The following is a 14437-nucleotide window of genomic DNA, read 5'->3' as shown; positions in this document are numbered from 1 at the left end:
ATTATTATCATTAATATTACTATTATTATTTCCCCCAGCCTGGCCTTGGTCCACAGCCTGACAAGTGCACACCTGTCCAATGCAGAAGATGGAGGGATGGCTGATGATGATGCTGTGGCTCTGCTTTCTTTTATCCCTCTCGGCCAATCAGGGGGCCGAGCTGGGTTGCCATGGCTACCCTTGTGAGCAGGGATGATGGAGCTGGGAGGGGGCCAGAGAGGAGGCTCCTATATAAGGGACCGTCTGGCCTCCTCCTGAATCCAAAGATTAGCCGGCGCTGCTTTGCATGGTGTAGGCTTTGGAGTGGGGCAGGAGGAGGAGGAACCGCCACTGCCGAAGCCTATATTTACTCTTGGGAGACCCATGGGCAAAATCCGTTTAAATGCTTTTTAAGGTGCGCATAGGAGCATCAGCATCTGGGCAGAAGGGTGGGTGGGATGCTGGGTACCAGTATGAATGGGGATGTGCCTGTGTTGAGATAGCAGGGCTGAGACTATATTGCAAAATAAAGTACTTTTATTTAAATGCTTCTCTGTCTTTAAAAAAAGAAATATTCTGATGTGTTTTTAAAATGGTGTCGTACAGAATTTAATTAATTACATTTGTGTCTAGAGAGATAGAGAAGTACAGATACAGATGTAAGACAGAGACGTAAGAAGATACAGATGTAGAGACATTAAAATAAAGGACTACGTATTCTGTGGTGGCCTTTGTCTGCAAATTTGTCATTTGCATGTTAGTAGTTTGTAGTCGGTCTGCCTTTTCTCATTTACATGTTTGTAGTTGGGGATAATCAACATTATAACATTTACAGTCTAATCTGCATTTTTATCTTTTTAAATTTATTTTAATCATCATCATTATCATGATCAATCAATCTCTGAAATTATTGTTATGCAATACTTATAGTTTAACTACACAACTGTGGTGCGTTTCTTCCTCCATTTCAGTCCAGAGGGGAAAAATAGAAAATAAAGATGATGATAATGCTGATAGTGGCAATGGTAGTGGTGATAATGATAACAGCAATAGGTGATGTTTGCCTGCCTGAATGTCTTGGTAACTAAGTGGATCTCCTCTCCTTGCAGAGACCTCGGATCCCCAGCAGCAACTGTGCCTCGGGGTGTTGCAAAAGCTCAGAGTTCACCGGAGAACCCCCCTGGCATTTCACCTAGCCACCCGGGAAGGAGGAAGGCTTCGGGACTTGGTGAGTCTTTATGGCAGTGGTTCCCAACCTGTGGGTCGGGACCCCTTTGGAGGTCGAACAACCCGTTCACAGGGGTCGGCTAAAACCGTCGGAAAACACATATTTGCATGTAACAATGAAAATAAATTTATGGTTGGGGGTCACCACAACATGAGGAAATGTATTAAAGGGTCATGGCATTAGGAAGGTTGAGAACCACTGCTTTATGGGATGGAGATGGGATGCCATGGATAGGGAGGAGGAAGAGGAAGAGGAGAGCATGCTTCCTTCATTGTCTTCTCATTTGAAAACAGCAAGGAGGGTGTGTGCATACACCTCCAGGTCTCCTGTCGACTTATGGTGAACACACGGCTTGCATAGGGTTTTCTTAGGCAAGGATTATTCAGAGGTGGATTTACCAGTTCCATTCTCCAAAACGTAGCCCGGTATTTGTTGATGGTCTCTCATCCAAGTACTAAGCAGGGCTGACTCTGCTGGGTTTCCAGGATTAGATAGGACCTAGTGCATGTTTAGTGTATTTAGACCGCTGCGTATGTGTATATGTGCCTTCAAGTTGCCTATCGATTTATGGCAACCCCATGAATTCAGAGGGTTTTCTTAGGCAAGGATTATTTAGAAGTGGTTTTATCAGTTTTGTCCTCTGAAATCTAGCCTACAGTACCTGGTATTCATTGATTGTGTCCTGTCCAAGTACTAAACAGGGCTGACGCTTCTTGGCTTTCAAGGTCAGATGGGACCTGGTGGGTGCATGTTTAGGGTATTTAGGCCTCTGCGTATGCGTATATGTGCCTTCAAGTTGCCTGTTGACTTATGGTGACCGCATGAATTTCAAAGGGGTTTCTTAGGCAAGGAATCATCAGAGGTGGTTTTGCCAGTGCCTTCATCTGAAATATCACTGACAGCACCTGTTCTTCATTTGTGGTCTCCCAACTAGTGGCAACCCCCTTTGAAGAAAACTTGCCCAGAAAACCCCATGATAGAGTCGCCTTAGGGTCTGCATGAGTCAGAAATGATTATAAGGCACTCAATGTCAGCATCAACAAAATGAATGAGCTCCTGGTAAACATCTTTCCCTGTTTGGGGTGGACTGAGACAGGAGCCAGTCTCACCTCTAGTCCTCTTGTTCTCTTGTTCTACCCTTTCACAGTGTGTTGCATACTTAAAAACTATCATCCCCCCTTCTGACGGAGGGTTACGAAGCAAGATCCTCCTTCTGCAGTAACAATGACCAGATGCTTGGACGAGTCGGATGTCGTCATGGTGGAGGAAGGCTTCACCACCAGGGATGTCTTGGAGAACCTGCTCCTCGAGGTGGCCGAGGCGGTAAGAGGCAGCAGCTAATGGCTTTGTAAAATACTTTGGGGTCACTGCTTTTTCTTTATCTTTACATCTGTAATTAATTCACTTTGACATCACGTTAACTGCTATAAACATGTCCCCCATCATGTATATAAATCCTTTGGTTGTGTGGCTCTGGGATAGATGCTGAGCCTCTCCTTCCTTGTCTTCCAGGGTAGCCAGGAAGCCTTTTTTGTGGCAGATCTCGAGGATGTGGTGAAGAAACACTTGCGCCTCCTGAAGGCCTTGCCGCGCATCAAGCCCTTCTACTCCCTGAAGTGTAACCGGAGCAAAGGAGTTGTGCAGATGCTGGCGGGCCTTGGGGCCGGGTTTGGCTGTGCCAGTAAGGTAGGAAGGTTGTGGGAAAGAATGCGCTGACTTCCCCTCTCTCCTGTTATTGGAGCACAAGCTGGATTGGTGCAATGCCATTTGGCATAGCATAGTGTCTAGACCCCCAGCGTGCATCCACATGGCACAGTTATAGCATAAGGTACCTTCTGTCCTCACTTCAATAGCAATCACATTTTTTTAATGAAATGCATGGAAATGCTTCTGCTGGAGCAGGAAATAAGGTACTGGTGGCTTTCCTTGTCAGTGGAGCAGTGGATCCATAACTGAGTTTTAACATGACCTTTAAACCCCCTTGAATCTTGTGTTGCGAGAAAGGGAGCACATACATTAAATACTAAATATGTATACAGTGGGTGTTTGGTATATGCTGTGGTGTGGTTCCAGGACACCCCATGGATAACAAAATCCATGGATGCTCAAGCCCCATTAAATACAATAGCATAGTTAAATGGTGCCCCTTATATAAAATAGCAAAGCCAAAGTTTGCTTTTTGCAATGTATACATTTTTTAAACATTTGCAAACCGTGGATGCTTGAATCCGTGGATAAAAAGTCCATAGATACGGAGGGCTGACTATGGTCCAAAACACACTAGTTTGAGACAGCGTTAAATGCGCTGGCTCAGTGCTAGGGAATGCTGGGAAATGTAGTTTATTGTGGCACGAGAGCTCTCTGACAGAGAAAGCTAAAGGTCTTACAAAACTATAGTTCCCAGGATTCTCTAGCATTGAGCCAAGGCAATTAAAGCAGTCTCAAACCGGATTATTTCTGCAGTGGGTTTTGGACCTGTCCAAGGTCCTGTACTCTACCCTCCAGACAGGTTCCATGCTTTGGTTATTGTCTTCAAAGTTCAGAATGAAACCAAGAGGAGATGCATCACTCGACAGACAAGGAATCCACCGGATGCTACTGAAATAAGGGGGCAAGGCTTGATTTTGGTGGGGCTTGGCATTCCTTCAATGGCCAGGTAGGTGTGCCCTTCCAAATGCATTCTCTCCCTGACCCTCCAGACAGAGATGGCACTGGTGAAGAGTATTGGAGTTCCACCAGACCGGATCATCTGCACCAGCCCTTGCAAGCAGCTCTCCCTGATCCGGTACGCAGCAAGCCAAGGGGTACAGCTGATGACCTTTGACAATGAGGTGGAGCTTGGGAAAGTGGCACGGAGTCACCCATCTGCCAGGTAGGTAAGACCTCCAACATCGGGCACAAGGGAAGGAATTGTGGATGCAATTGCAGGGAACAGGATATATGTCTCTATGCCAGTCTGGGGTTTGCTCGAGAGCGACGTGCCTCATCTGTATCTATCAAGACAGTAAACTATAGAAGGATGTGGGCACAGGGACTTCCTGGCCGTGGCACCCCAATTGGGGAGTATCCTTTACTTAGAGATCTGATTGGCACTAACACTGGTTTCATTCCAGTACTAAGTTAAAAAAAAAACATGACTTGCCCAAGGTCACTCAGTGGGTTTCATGGCTGATTTGGGAATTGAACTCTGGTCTCCAGAGTTGTAGTCCAGCAGCACTCAAACTACTACGCCATCCTGGCCACCATTGAGATGGTTTTAGTCCCTTTATAATGATTTCTCACTATTCTAAGTGGTTATAAATTAGTCACTCCAGTTCCCAGGTGCAGGATTTTCAACTCCAGAGCAGTGATTCCCAAACTCTGGTCCTCCAGATGTTTTGGACTTCAGGTCCCAGATGCTTCAGCCATCTTGTCCAACCGTCAGAGAGTATGGTAGCCGAAGTCCAAAACACCTGGAAGGCCAGAGTTTAGGAGTCACTGCTCTAGAGCATCCCCAGCTAGGAGCTGTCCAGCCTCTTATTGAAGATATCCAGAGAAGGAGACTTTGGCCTGTTACAGACAGGCCAAAATAAAGCTGCTTCAAGTCACTTTGGAGGTATGGTATTTCAATGATGCATGCGTCCTAAGAGTCCAAAATCCGCACCAAAGCCATGTTATAGACCTAAGGACTGGAGTGCAGCTTTGGTGTGGCTTTTGGACTCTTAGGACTCATGCATCATTGAAATACCATACCTGCAAAGTGACTCGAAGCAGCTTTATTTTGGCCTGTCTGTAACAGGCCTTTGCTTCCATTTCCCAATTGCTCTTGCCCTCAAGAAGTCCCTTGATGTTCAGTCAAAATCTACTCTTGTGTAACGTAAAACCATTAGACCTAACTCTATCTTCTAACCACTGCTTGGAAAAGTTACCTTCTTGAGACTACAACTTCAGAATCCCTCCCCAGTCAGTATGGCTAGGATGGTAAAACGTAGCTGACCAATGGTAAACCATTGCTGTTTCTGCCCCTTTCCGGCAAGAATGATCTTATGCCTCGCTACGGACGACTCCCGCACTTCTGCCCATCTGAGCATAAAATGCGGTGCTACCCTTAAAGCCTGCCGGCATCTGCTTGAAACGGCGAAGGAGATGAAGGTGGAGGTTGTTGGCATCAGGTAAGTGGTGGAAACCTTTGCCTTTGTCTTGTTGTGTGCCTTCAAGTTATTTCCAACTTATGGCAACCCTAAAGTGAACTTATCATGGGTTTTTCATGACAAGTTTCTTCAGAAGGGGGTTTGCCATTGCCATCCTCTGAGGTTGGGACAGTGTGACTTGCCCAAGGGCGTCCAGTGGGTTTCCATGGCCAAGCAGGGATTTGAACCCTGGTCTCCAGAGTCCTAGTCCAACACTTAAACCACTACATCACACTTGTACTTGTACAGCAGTACATAGTTTAGGAGGGGATGAGTGGGACCACCATGGAAGCAATGCTAAAGGGGAGTCCTCTGCCTTTCCACCATTTCATTGATAACATTTCTAGAAAGCATTTGCAAACCCTCCCAGTTGCCTCCTTTTCCCAGTTTCCACACTGGCAGCAGCTGTAGCGACCCTCAGATCTTCACTCAGTCCATCGCAGACGCTCGCCTGGTCTTTGAAATGGGGGCTGAACTGGGCTACAAGATGCATCTCCTGGACATTGGAGGCGGCTTCCCAGCATCTGAAGAGTCCCGAGGGCGCTTTGAAGAGGTACAATTCCCTTTATTTATTTATTTGATTATTAATTTATTTAATATGCTGCCTTTCTCCCAGGCTGGGACCCAACAAACAATGGCCCAGGGGGAAAGGAAGCCTGGGAAAGTGGCTAGGTTTTTTTCTGGGTCCCACTGGGGATTTTTAGAGCTGCAAACTAAAAGAATAACTTTCCCAAGGTCTTGTTGTTGTTGGTGGTGGTGGTGCCTTCAAACAATTTCTGACTTTTGATGAACCTATCATGGTGTTTTCTGGGGTTAAGAGTATGTGATTCACTTATGGTCACCTAGCAGATTTCCATGGCTGACCAGGGAATCGAACCCTGATCTCCAGAGTTGTAGTCCAACACACAAACCTACCTGGGGCCAAATGGGATGTGAGTGACACCATGCACTTTTTTAATGTATCAGTTGTATTATTGGCTTCTTTTTACAATACATAGCAGGAGCAGCAGAATGGTTAACATCCTTGCAGGATCTGTAAATGACCATTAAATCATTTCTTAATCCATTGTAATCATGAGCTGGATATTTCCATTTGCCTTCTATTTATTGCAAAACACACCATTAATAATACTACTTCTGCGAATGGCATTGCACCCCATTTTGAGACCCTGGTTCTTCTGTTGAGGACTTTTTGTGTCCTATATCGAAGATTGCAAAAGCAAATTATGACTGCCATTTGAATAGCCTCACTAAGTTTGGACTCCGTTTAAGTTTTTGTTTCTCTCTCCCTGCCCTTCTTTGCACCCTTGCAGACAGCAGCTGTGGTCAACTCTGCCTTGGACCTGTATTTCCCAGAAGGCTGTGGGGTGGAGATCATCGCTGAACTGGGGCGCTACTATGTGGATTCGGCCTTTACTTTAGCGGTCAGCATTGTTGCCAAGAAGGAGGTTCCCCTGGAGCAACCAGGCTCCGAAGGTAGGCTTGGTCAAATGGGAGGAAAGTTTCAATATGGACTTCACAAGGAGCATGAAATATGCTCTATGCATTGTCACACTTCAGGAATGGGGAAAGGCTTTCCCCATTTTTTAGCATCTGAGCATTCATTAAAAAGCAACTATGGGCATCTCTGACCATGTGCAGAATGCATTTTCTTCTCACTGAGGCCACTAACACACAAGCTGGTGAGCTTCCTTTCTCTCCATGTTCATCTACACTGTAGAAATAATGCATTTTGACCCCACTTTAGCTTCCATGGCTCCATTCTACAGAATCCTGGGATTTGGAGTTTGGTGAGGCACCAGCATTCTTTGGCAGAGAAGGCTTGTAAAACATCTCAGGGTTTCATCGGATAGAGTGGCAACTCTTAAAGGTGGGGTCAAGCTGCATTATTTCAAGCAGAACTCTTGCCCTGAGATTCTTCCCCCTTGTCCTGAGGACCAGAAAAGAGGGTCTAGACCGTGAGACCAAGGGATATTTTGGGGTGCATCCTAAGGCACCCCCAACTTAGCTTTTGCTTCATTTCTTTCCCTCCCTTAGATGAAGACCCAGGTGGCAAGAAGAGCTTCGTCTACCATCTTAACGACGGCGTTTACGGCTCCTTTGGATCGGTCATCTTCGACAATGCTTGCCCCATTCCCATCTTGCATAAGGTAAGAAACATTTTTGTACCTGGGACTGGTGAATGGAGGAAAGCCAGATGATTGCATACAAATTGTGGCACGTATTCTTCTTTTAAAAGGCATGTTTCTAGTTCTGATGTCTGTGGAGCATTGTATAAACTCTGGCTAAGCAGTGAGCCAGCATAGCATAGTGGTTTGAACATTGGACTATGACTTTGGAGATCAGGGTTCAATTCCCAGCTTGGCCATGAAACCCATTGGGTGACCTTGGGCAAGCCACACTCTCTCAGCCTCAGAGGATAAGGTGACTTGAAGGAAACGACTTGAAGGCACGCAACAACAAAGGCAGTGAAAGTGATGTTCTTCCCGTTTTCTTGCAGAAACCCTCTCCAGATCAAGACTTGCACAGCAGCAGCTTCTGGGGACCGACTGGGGACAGTCTGGACCGCATTGCAGATGGGGTGGATCTCCCTGAACTTCACGTGGGAGACTGGCTGATCTTTGAGAATATGGGCGCCTACACCGTGCCACCGTCCGCCTCTCTCAGCGGAGCCCAGCAGGCACCAATCCACTGCGCCATCTCCAGAATGGCCTGGTGAGAGCTTCCCAAGTCCCTTGCAAAGGAAAACTGGGGGAGATATAGAATCAGGGATCTCAAAGAGGGAAGGAGGACTTTGAATCCGGAGGCTAAAACTGTATCCACAACTGTAGAAATAATTCGGTTTGACACCACTTTTACTGCCATGGCTCAAGTCTATGGAATTCTGGGATCTAGTTGTGTCTCTATTACAAGTTAGGTCTACCTAATGTTTTATAATATGGAAATATTCCAAAATCCAAATATATCAGAAGTCCAAAACACTGTTGGTCCCATGCATTTCTGATAATAAGAGGGACTCGACATGTATGACCTAAGCATCAGACTAATGCTCAATGACTGAAATTCTTACGTTGGGGTCGGAATAATATCCCACAGATTGCAGGGGCTCTTGGTATCTGCTGGGATTTGGTCCCAGGATCCCCGGTGGATACCAAAATCTGTGGGTGTTGAAGTCTCATTAACTGCAATGGATAATAAAATAAGGTTTCCCTTATAAGAAATGGCAAAATCAAAGTTTGCTTTTCAGCATGTGTGTGTGTGTATTTCCAAGCCGTGGATGCTTGAACCATAAAAATCCATGGATATGGAGGGCTGACTGTACTCTGTTTTGATATCCTGATGTCTGGGGTAAGTGGAGGAGCTAACTGGGAATGGTCTACTGGTCAGACCAAGTGGCTACTGGATCAGAGTGACCAGATACCATAGGACAGTGATGGTGAACCTTTTAGAGGCCGAGTGCCCAAACTGCAACCCAAAACCCACTTATTCATTGCAAAGTGCCATGTCCCTCTGGCTTTCTAGTAACAAACTCTAGCAAATTCTGTGCTGGAGCGACGGCGCACATATGCCCACAGAGAGGGCTCTGAGTGCCACCTCTGGCACGCATGCCGTAGGTTCGCCATCGCTGCCATAGGACATCTGCAAAGGAGGACAAGGCGCTGTAAAATGTAGGATAGAAAAGAAGAGTATAGATCATTACAAAACAAAAGCTGAAAGCACTAATATAAATATAAATTAGTGCTTCTTAGCCATGCTGAAAAAGGGGGTCATTTTGGAATTCCTCCTGGAGAGAAGGTGGGAATGTAGGTCACATCCTGGGAAAGGAGGAAAGGACCTCTGGTCACGGGGTGCGCCTTTCACTTGCTGATCGGAGCCGAGATGGGATTCTTCTCTCTCTCTCTCTCTCTTTTTAATTTTTGGGGATTTGTTTCATCTCACAGGGAAGCGGTCCAGCTCTTGTGGGGGAAACTGCTGCACCCAGAGGAAGAGGACCGGGAGAGCGCCTGCACCCCGCTGTCCTGCGGCTGGGAAATCACGGACTCCTTGTGCGTGGCCCCCGTCTTCGCTCCGGCAGCCAGCATCATGTGAGCCGCAATCACAACACGCGCCACAAGGGGGCAGAACATCCTCCTGCCGCTACGGAGTCCTCCTCCTCCTCCTGCCACACTTCAACCTCAACATCTTCCTCCTCCTCTTCACCTTCCTCCTCCTCTCTCTCTGGCCTGCCTGCCTCCTTCCACCTTCTCTGCCCTGGAGTACCAAGCCGGACGCCCGCTTCCTTTTATCTTTCCCTCCCTTTACTCTTCTCCTGTCCCAAAAAAATCTGTGTGGTTTTTAAGTATGCAACATAAATCCTGTTCCTCCTCCTCCTCCTCCTCCCGGGGTCTTCTTTTGTGTCCTGTGTGCGAGTGACTGAGAGGACGCTTGTGCATGTGTGCGAGTGTCTCTTTCACACGCGGGTCTCATATGGCTCAACAAGGTTGTGAGTTCGATTCCCGCAGGTCGACTCAGCCTTCCAGGGGAGGAGTCTCTTGCGAGTAAACGAGCCTGCAACTCGTTAGGAAACAAGGACAGAAAGAAGTGCAAAACAAATAAATACAAAAACCCTGGATGAAATCCCAACCTGGGTCTAATCTGCACTGCAGGAACAATGCATCATCATCATCATCATCATCATCATCATCATCATCATCATCACATTTTAGTTATTGAGTGCTGTAGATTTGCATGCCACTGTACAACATTAGTAGCCAAAACAGATAAAAACCTAAAAGAATTATATATATATACACACACACACACACACACACATATATATATATGATAAAAGCGTACAGTCTAAAACTAAATTTTAAATACATTTAATAAATTTTACCCAGCACTGTACAATATTAGTAGCCAAAACACATATGAAAGCCTAAAAAATAAAATGTTACGTGTGTGTGTGTGTGTGTGTTTGTGTATAGGATAGTCTAAAACTAAATTGTCAATTTTATTTATAGAGCACTAGATTTGCACAGTGCTGTTCAACAATATTAGTAGCCAAAATACAGATAAAAGCCTATATATCTATTGTGTGTGTATATAAATAAGATAAAAGCACAGTCTAAAACTAGAAGAAGTGAAAGAAACAAGGAAACCCGGAAGTAGCGGTGAGTCGAGTCACTCTTCAGCAATCCTATCTCTACGTGACACATAGAATCCTGGTCGTCGCCTGCCGGAGAGCCATAGAGACCGGAAGTTGCCGTGCAGGAGCGGCACAGAAGAACGGCCGATAGCCATAGAGACCGGAAGACGGGCAAGAGCGTCCCGGAAGTGAGCTTCGCGCTTGACGGCAGCGCTGCTTCTCCTGTCCTAAAATCCCAGCAAGGACAGCGTTGAGTTGAAGAAGGCGGAGGAGGGTCGCTGTTTTAGGTAAGGAGGGGGAGGCAGCCATTTTCTCACCTTTAGGATGCATTTTATATTGTTGTTGTTAAATGCCTCCCAGTTTTGCCTGTGGAAGAGATCCCTCCAAGACACCAAGATACAGCTGGCCCTCCGTATCCACGGATTCAGCCATCCACGGCTTAAATATACAGTGTGTGTGTATGTGTATACACACTTGTCCTTCCATATTTGCTAGGGTTACGGGCACAAGACACAAGCAAATATGGAAATACCGCAAATAACAACAACACTATGTTTTTACCTGAGGACACCTCTCTAGGAATCTCTAGGTCCTCCAGTGCAACTCTATGGTCAACATTGGGAGGCATTGACCATAGAGTTGTGCTAAAGGAGGTACAAAGGCCTAGTGGAGTGTCCTCTCTAGGAATCTCTAGGTCCCTCAGTGCAACTCTGTGGTCAGCATTGGGTAGGCATTGACCATAGAGTTGTGCTAAAGGAGGTACAAAGGCCTAGTGGAGTGTCCTCTCTAGGAATCTCTAGGTCCCTCAGTGCAACTCTATGGTCAACATTGGGTAGACATTGACCATAGAGTTGTGCTAAAGGAGGTACAAAGGCCTAGTGGAGTGTCCTCTCTAGGAATCTCTAGGTCCCCCAGTGCAACTCTATGGTCAACATTGGGTAGGCATTGACCATAGAGTTGTGCTAAAGGAGGTACAAAGGCCTAGTGGAGTGTCCTCTCTAGGAATCTCTAGGTCCCCCAGTGCAACTCTATGGTCAACATTGGGTAGCCATTGACCATAGAGTTGTGCTAAAGGAGGTACAAAGGCCTAGTGGAGTGTCCTCTCTAGGAATCTCTTGGTCCTCCAGTGCAACTCTATGGTCAACATTGGGTAGGCATTGACCATAGAGTTGTGCTAAAGGAGGTACAAAGGCCTAGTGGAGTGTCCTCTCTAGGAATCTCTTGGTCCTCCAGTGCAACTCTATGGTCAACATTGGGTAGGCATTGACCATAGAGTTGTGCTAAAGGAGCTACAAAAGCCTAGTGGAGTGTCCTCTCTAGGAAGCTGGCTCTTTGGTTAGTAACGGAGATGAGCACCACTCCCTACAGTTGGTTATGGCAAGACATTCAAGTCAAGGGACTATACCTTTACCTGTAACTTAGCACAGTTCAGGAGAGAAGGTGGTGGAGTCTTGCCCTTCCCAGTATACAAAACGTAAACGAATCGCATATTTAGACTTGGATTCCATCTCCAAGATTATGTATAGTTGACTCTTTATATTCACGGATTCTTTATCACAGCTTAGTAATACAGTATTCAAAAATATATAAAAGCAAAACTTGATTTTGACATTTTTTTTTACAAGGTACACCATTTAGTACACCATTGAATTTAATGAGACTTGAGCATCCGTGGATTTTGGTATCTGGGGGTAGGGGTGTCCTGGAACCAAACCCCAAAAGATACCAAGGCTCACCATATACACAAATAGTCCGAAATCTGGGAGGGAAAATCCAAAGCACTTTTTGATAAGAGAGACTCACCTGTATTGCCTTCTGGCTTTATCCTCTGCAAATGATTTCCAATCACTCATAGGACTTGATATGTGAATATGAAGAGTATATTCAGTTATTTGATCCAGGGACTCATTCTGGGGTTCTGCCAAATATGTACCTCTAGCCGCATTTTGAAAAGGCCTATGGATATCACAGGGTTCCTCCTCCATCATCACTGTCAACCTGTGAAAGTAACTGATTTCTGATTATTTATTATTTATTTGTTTATTTGGAATATTTATACCCCACTTTTCCGCTACAAAAGCTCTCTGTTTGGAAATGCTCTCACGAAGAACCAAGCAGCTGTGTACAAGGATAAAGGAGCTCGTCTCTGTCTAGGCAAACCTCCAGCTTTGGAGCATCAGTGAGTGTGATGAAAATGAGGGATGAGAAGAAGCAGAAACTGCTGATGGTGACAGCTAAGAGAATAGCACTGATTAGACAAAATCTCATGAAGCCAAGCAACTATGCAGTGATTCACGGCTCCTCCTTTTCTTCCTCAGCAAAATGAGTAGTTTCTGAGTTTGCTTGATAAAGTGGAAGTGGTCAAGTTCAGAATGTGTAATATCTTTCTTTGTCTGAAAACTAAATTCTTAATATCAAAAAGTGAGAGGAAAGGCATTGGCAGCTAGCTTTCAGAGTTTAGACATCTGTAGCTTATGTTCCCAGGCTTTCTTCACATCTGTGTTCCTACCCTTAATGTACCAAACTGCCCTTTTCTGCCTTAAATACCTTCTTCCCACATCTCCCTCCTCTGGTCCAGAGGCTTTCCATATGCCTTGGTCTTCTTCCTCTCAATCTTTCCTTTTCTTTTCTGCCCCTGTTCAGTCATGACAGCCTCCTTTCAATCTTTACTCTCATTTTCTGCCTCCTTTTAGCCATGCCAGTCCTTGATCTTCAGGACAAGCTGGGCATTGACCTCGACAGATGGTTTCTTACCCAGTCCACCAAACAGCCTCACCAGATGGCCAGCGTGTGCCATGCCTTTGAGAAGGAGTGGCTGGAGTGTTCTGCAGGCATTGGGCAAACCCGGGCGAAGAAGGAGTGTCGCCTGGAGATGGAGGACCTGACGGAGTGCATTAACATGCATAAAATGGTGAGGGGAGAATGGAAGCTGAAGACGCAAGCTTGGAGGGGAGCTGGGTGTCTGGTTTAATCTGATTTTTGGATGTCTGACTGAGGTGCTACGTCAGGGCGATAAATCTCTTAAGTGTGAAGTTATGCACTGCTAGTACTGTGTGTTGAATGGCAACATGGTGTAACTAATAAGACATGCATGATGTACATACCTCTGCATGGTCAAGTCTGCTTCTGCAACCTTGGACTGAATGTGGAAGTAGTTCCTCATTAGCTAAAGATACTGCAGCTGCTTCTGTAGATATGCGTAAGGCATGACTCTGGCCCTTATATGAAAGTGAACGAGTGACTAAATGCACAAAAGCACTGCTGACTTACTGCCATGACTATCAACTGTTGGAAGGTCCTGGTACTTTCCATTGCTAATGGGATGAAAGATTTGCAAAATGTTTAATATTGGTGGTATAATACTGCTTCCCTCTTCCTGAGGATAAATAACTTGGCAGAGAGCTCCTTGCACTGGCAGAATTATTGATGGCATGTGAAGCTGCAGGGAAAGAAAGCAAAGGAAATCAGGAGTGGGTTACCTGTCAAAATTTTGCAGAGGTTTTGAACTTGCAAGATGACATCGCATCTTTCTTGTTCCCTTTCTTCTGGCAGATAAAGCGTCTGGTGACTATCACCGAACAGAGAAAGAAGCTGATAAAGGAAGGGAAATACACCCCGCCGGATTACCACAGTGGCAAAACTGAGACCAGTCCTTGAAAACCGGCAGCTGATCCCAGGGGCTGCAGAATTGGGAAGAATTCCCTGCTGTCTTTGGGATGTGACTTTTAAAAGAGTGTGTCTTCTATTGTGTCACCACAGTAGGGCTGCAGTGGAGCCCACCGGCTTTTGGCCATTCTCCTACAGCTTTACAGCAATGGTTGTTTGTGGGTCAAGTGCAGGTCTTATCTGTCATCTCGGCTTGAATAAATATCCTATGGGTCTTCAGTGCTGGTGGTGGTTCAGGTTTTTCATCTTCATGAATGCAGTGGTCAA

At 45.8% G+C, this 14437-nt stretch overlaps 2 protein-coding genes across 2 annotated transcripts; both read left to right on the top strand.

The window, feature by feature from the left end:
- The first annotated feature begins 195 nt into the window (after nucleotides 1–195).
- On the top strand, nucleotides 196–9738 carry AZIN2 (antizyme inhibitor 2). Its single transcript, XM_089478725.1, has 11 exons — nucleotides 196–394; nucleotides 1089–1207; nucleotides 2355–2530; nucleotides 2720–2893; nucleotides 3907–4079; nucleotides 5224–5358; nucleotides 5764–5929; nucleotides 6690–6852; nucleotides 7414–7526; nucleotides 7877–8091; nucleotides 9318–9738. Exons 3-11 carry the CDS (start codon nucleotides 2432–2434, stop codon nucleotides 9463–9465), a joined length of 1386 nt encoding a protein of 461 aa, XP_089334851.1. The 5' UTR covers nucleotides 196–394; nucleotides 1089–1207; nucleotides 2355–2431; the 3' UTR covers nucleotides 9466–9738.
- Nucleotides 9739–10659: 921 nt separating this feature from the next.
- Nucleotides 10660–14389, top strand: NDUFS5 (NADH:ubiquinone oxidoreductase subunit S5). Its single transcript, XM_089478736.1, has 3 exons — nucleotides 10660–10791; nucleotides 13198–13415; nucleotides 14057–14389. The coding sequence occupies exons 2-3, from the start codon at nucleotides 13200–13202 to the stop codon at nucleotides 14159–14161; spliced, it is 321 nt and encodes a 106-aa protein (XP_089334862.1). The 5' UTR covers nucleotides 10660–10791; nucleotides 13198–13199; the 3' UTR covers nucleotides 14162–14389.
- The last annotated feature ends 48 nt before the right edge of the window (nucleotides 14390–14437 follow it).

The sequence above is a fragment of the Sceloporus occidentalis genome, unplaced genomic scaffold, assembly GCF_023333645.1.
Source record: "Sceloporus occidentalis isolate IW3139 unplaced genomic scaffold, rSceOcc1.0.p SCAF_13, whole genome shotgun sequence".
Classification (NCBI taxonomy): domain Eukaryota; kingdom Metazoa; phylum Chordata; class Lepidosauria; order Squamata; family Phrynosomatidae; genus Sceloporus; species Sceloporus occidentalis.
This window is presented reverse-complemented; position numbering and strand designations above follow the sequence as displayed.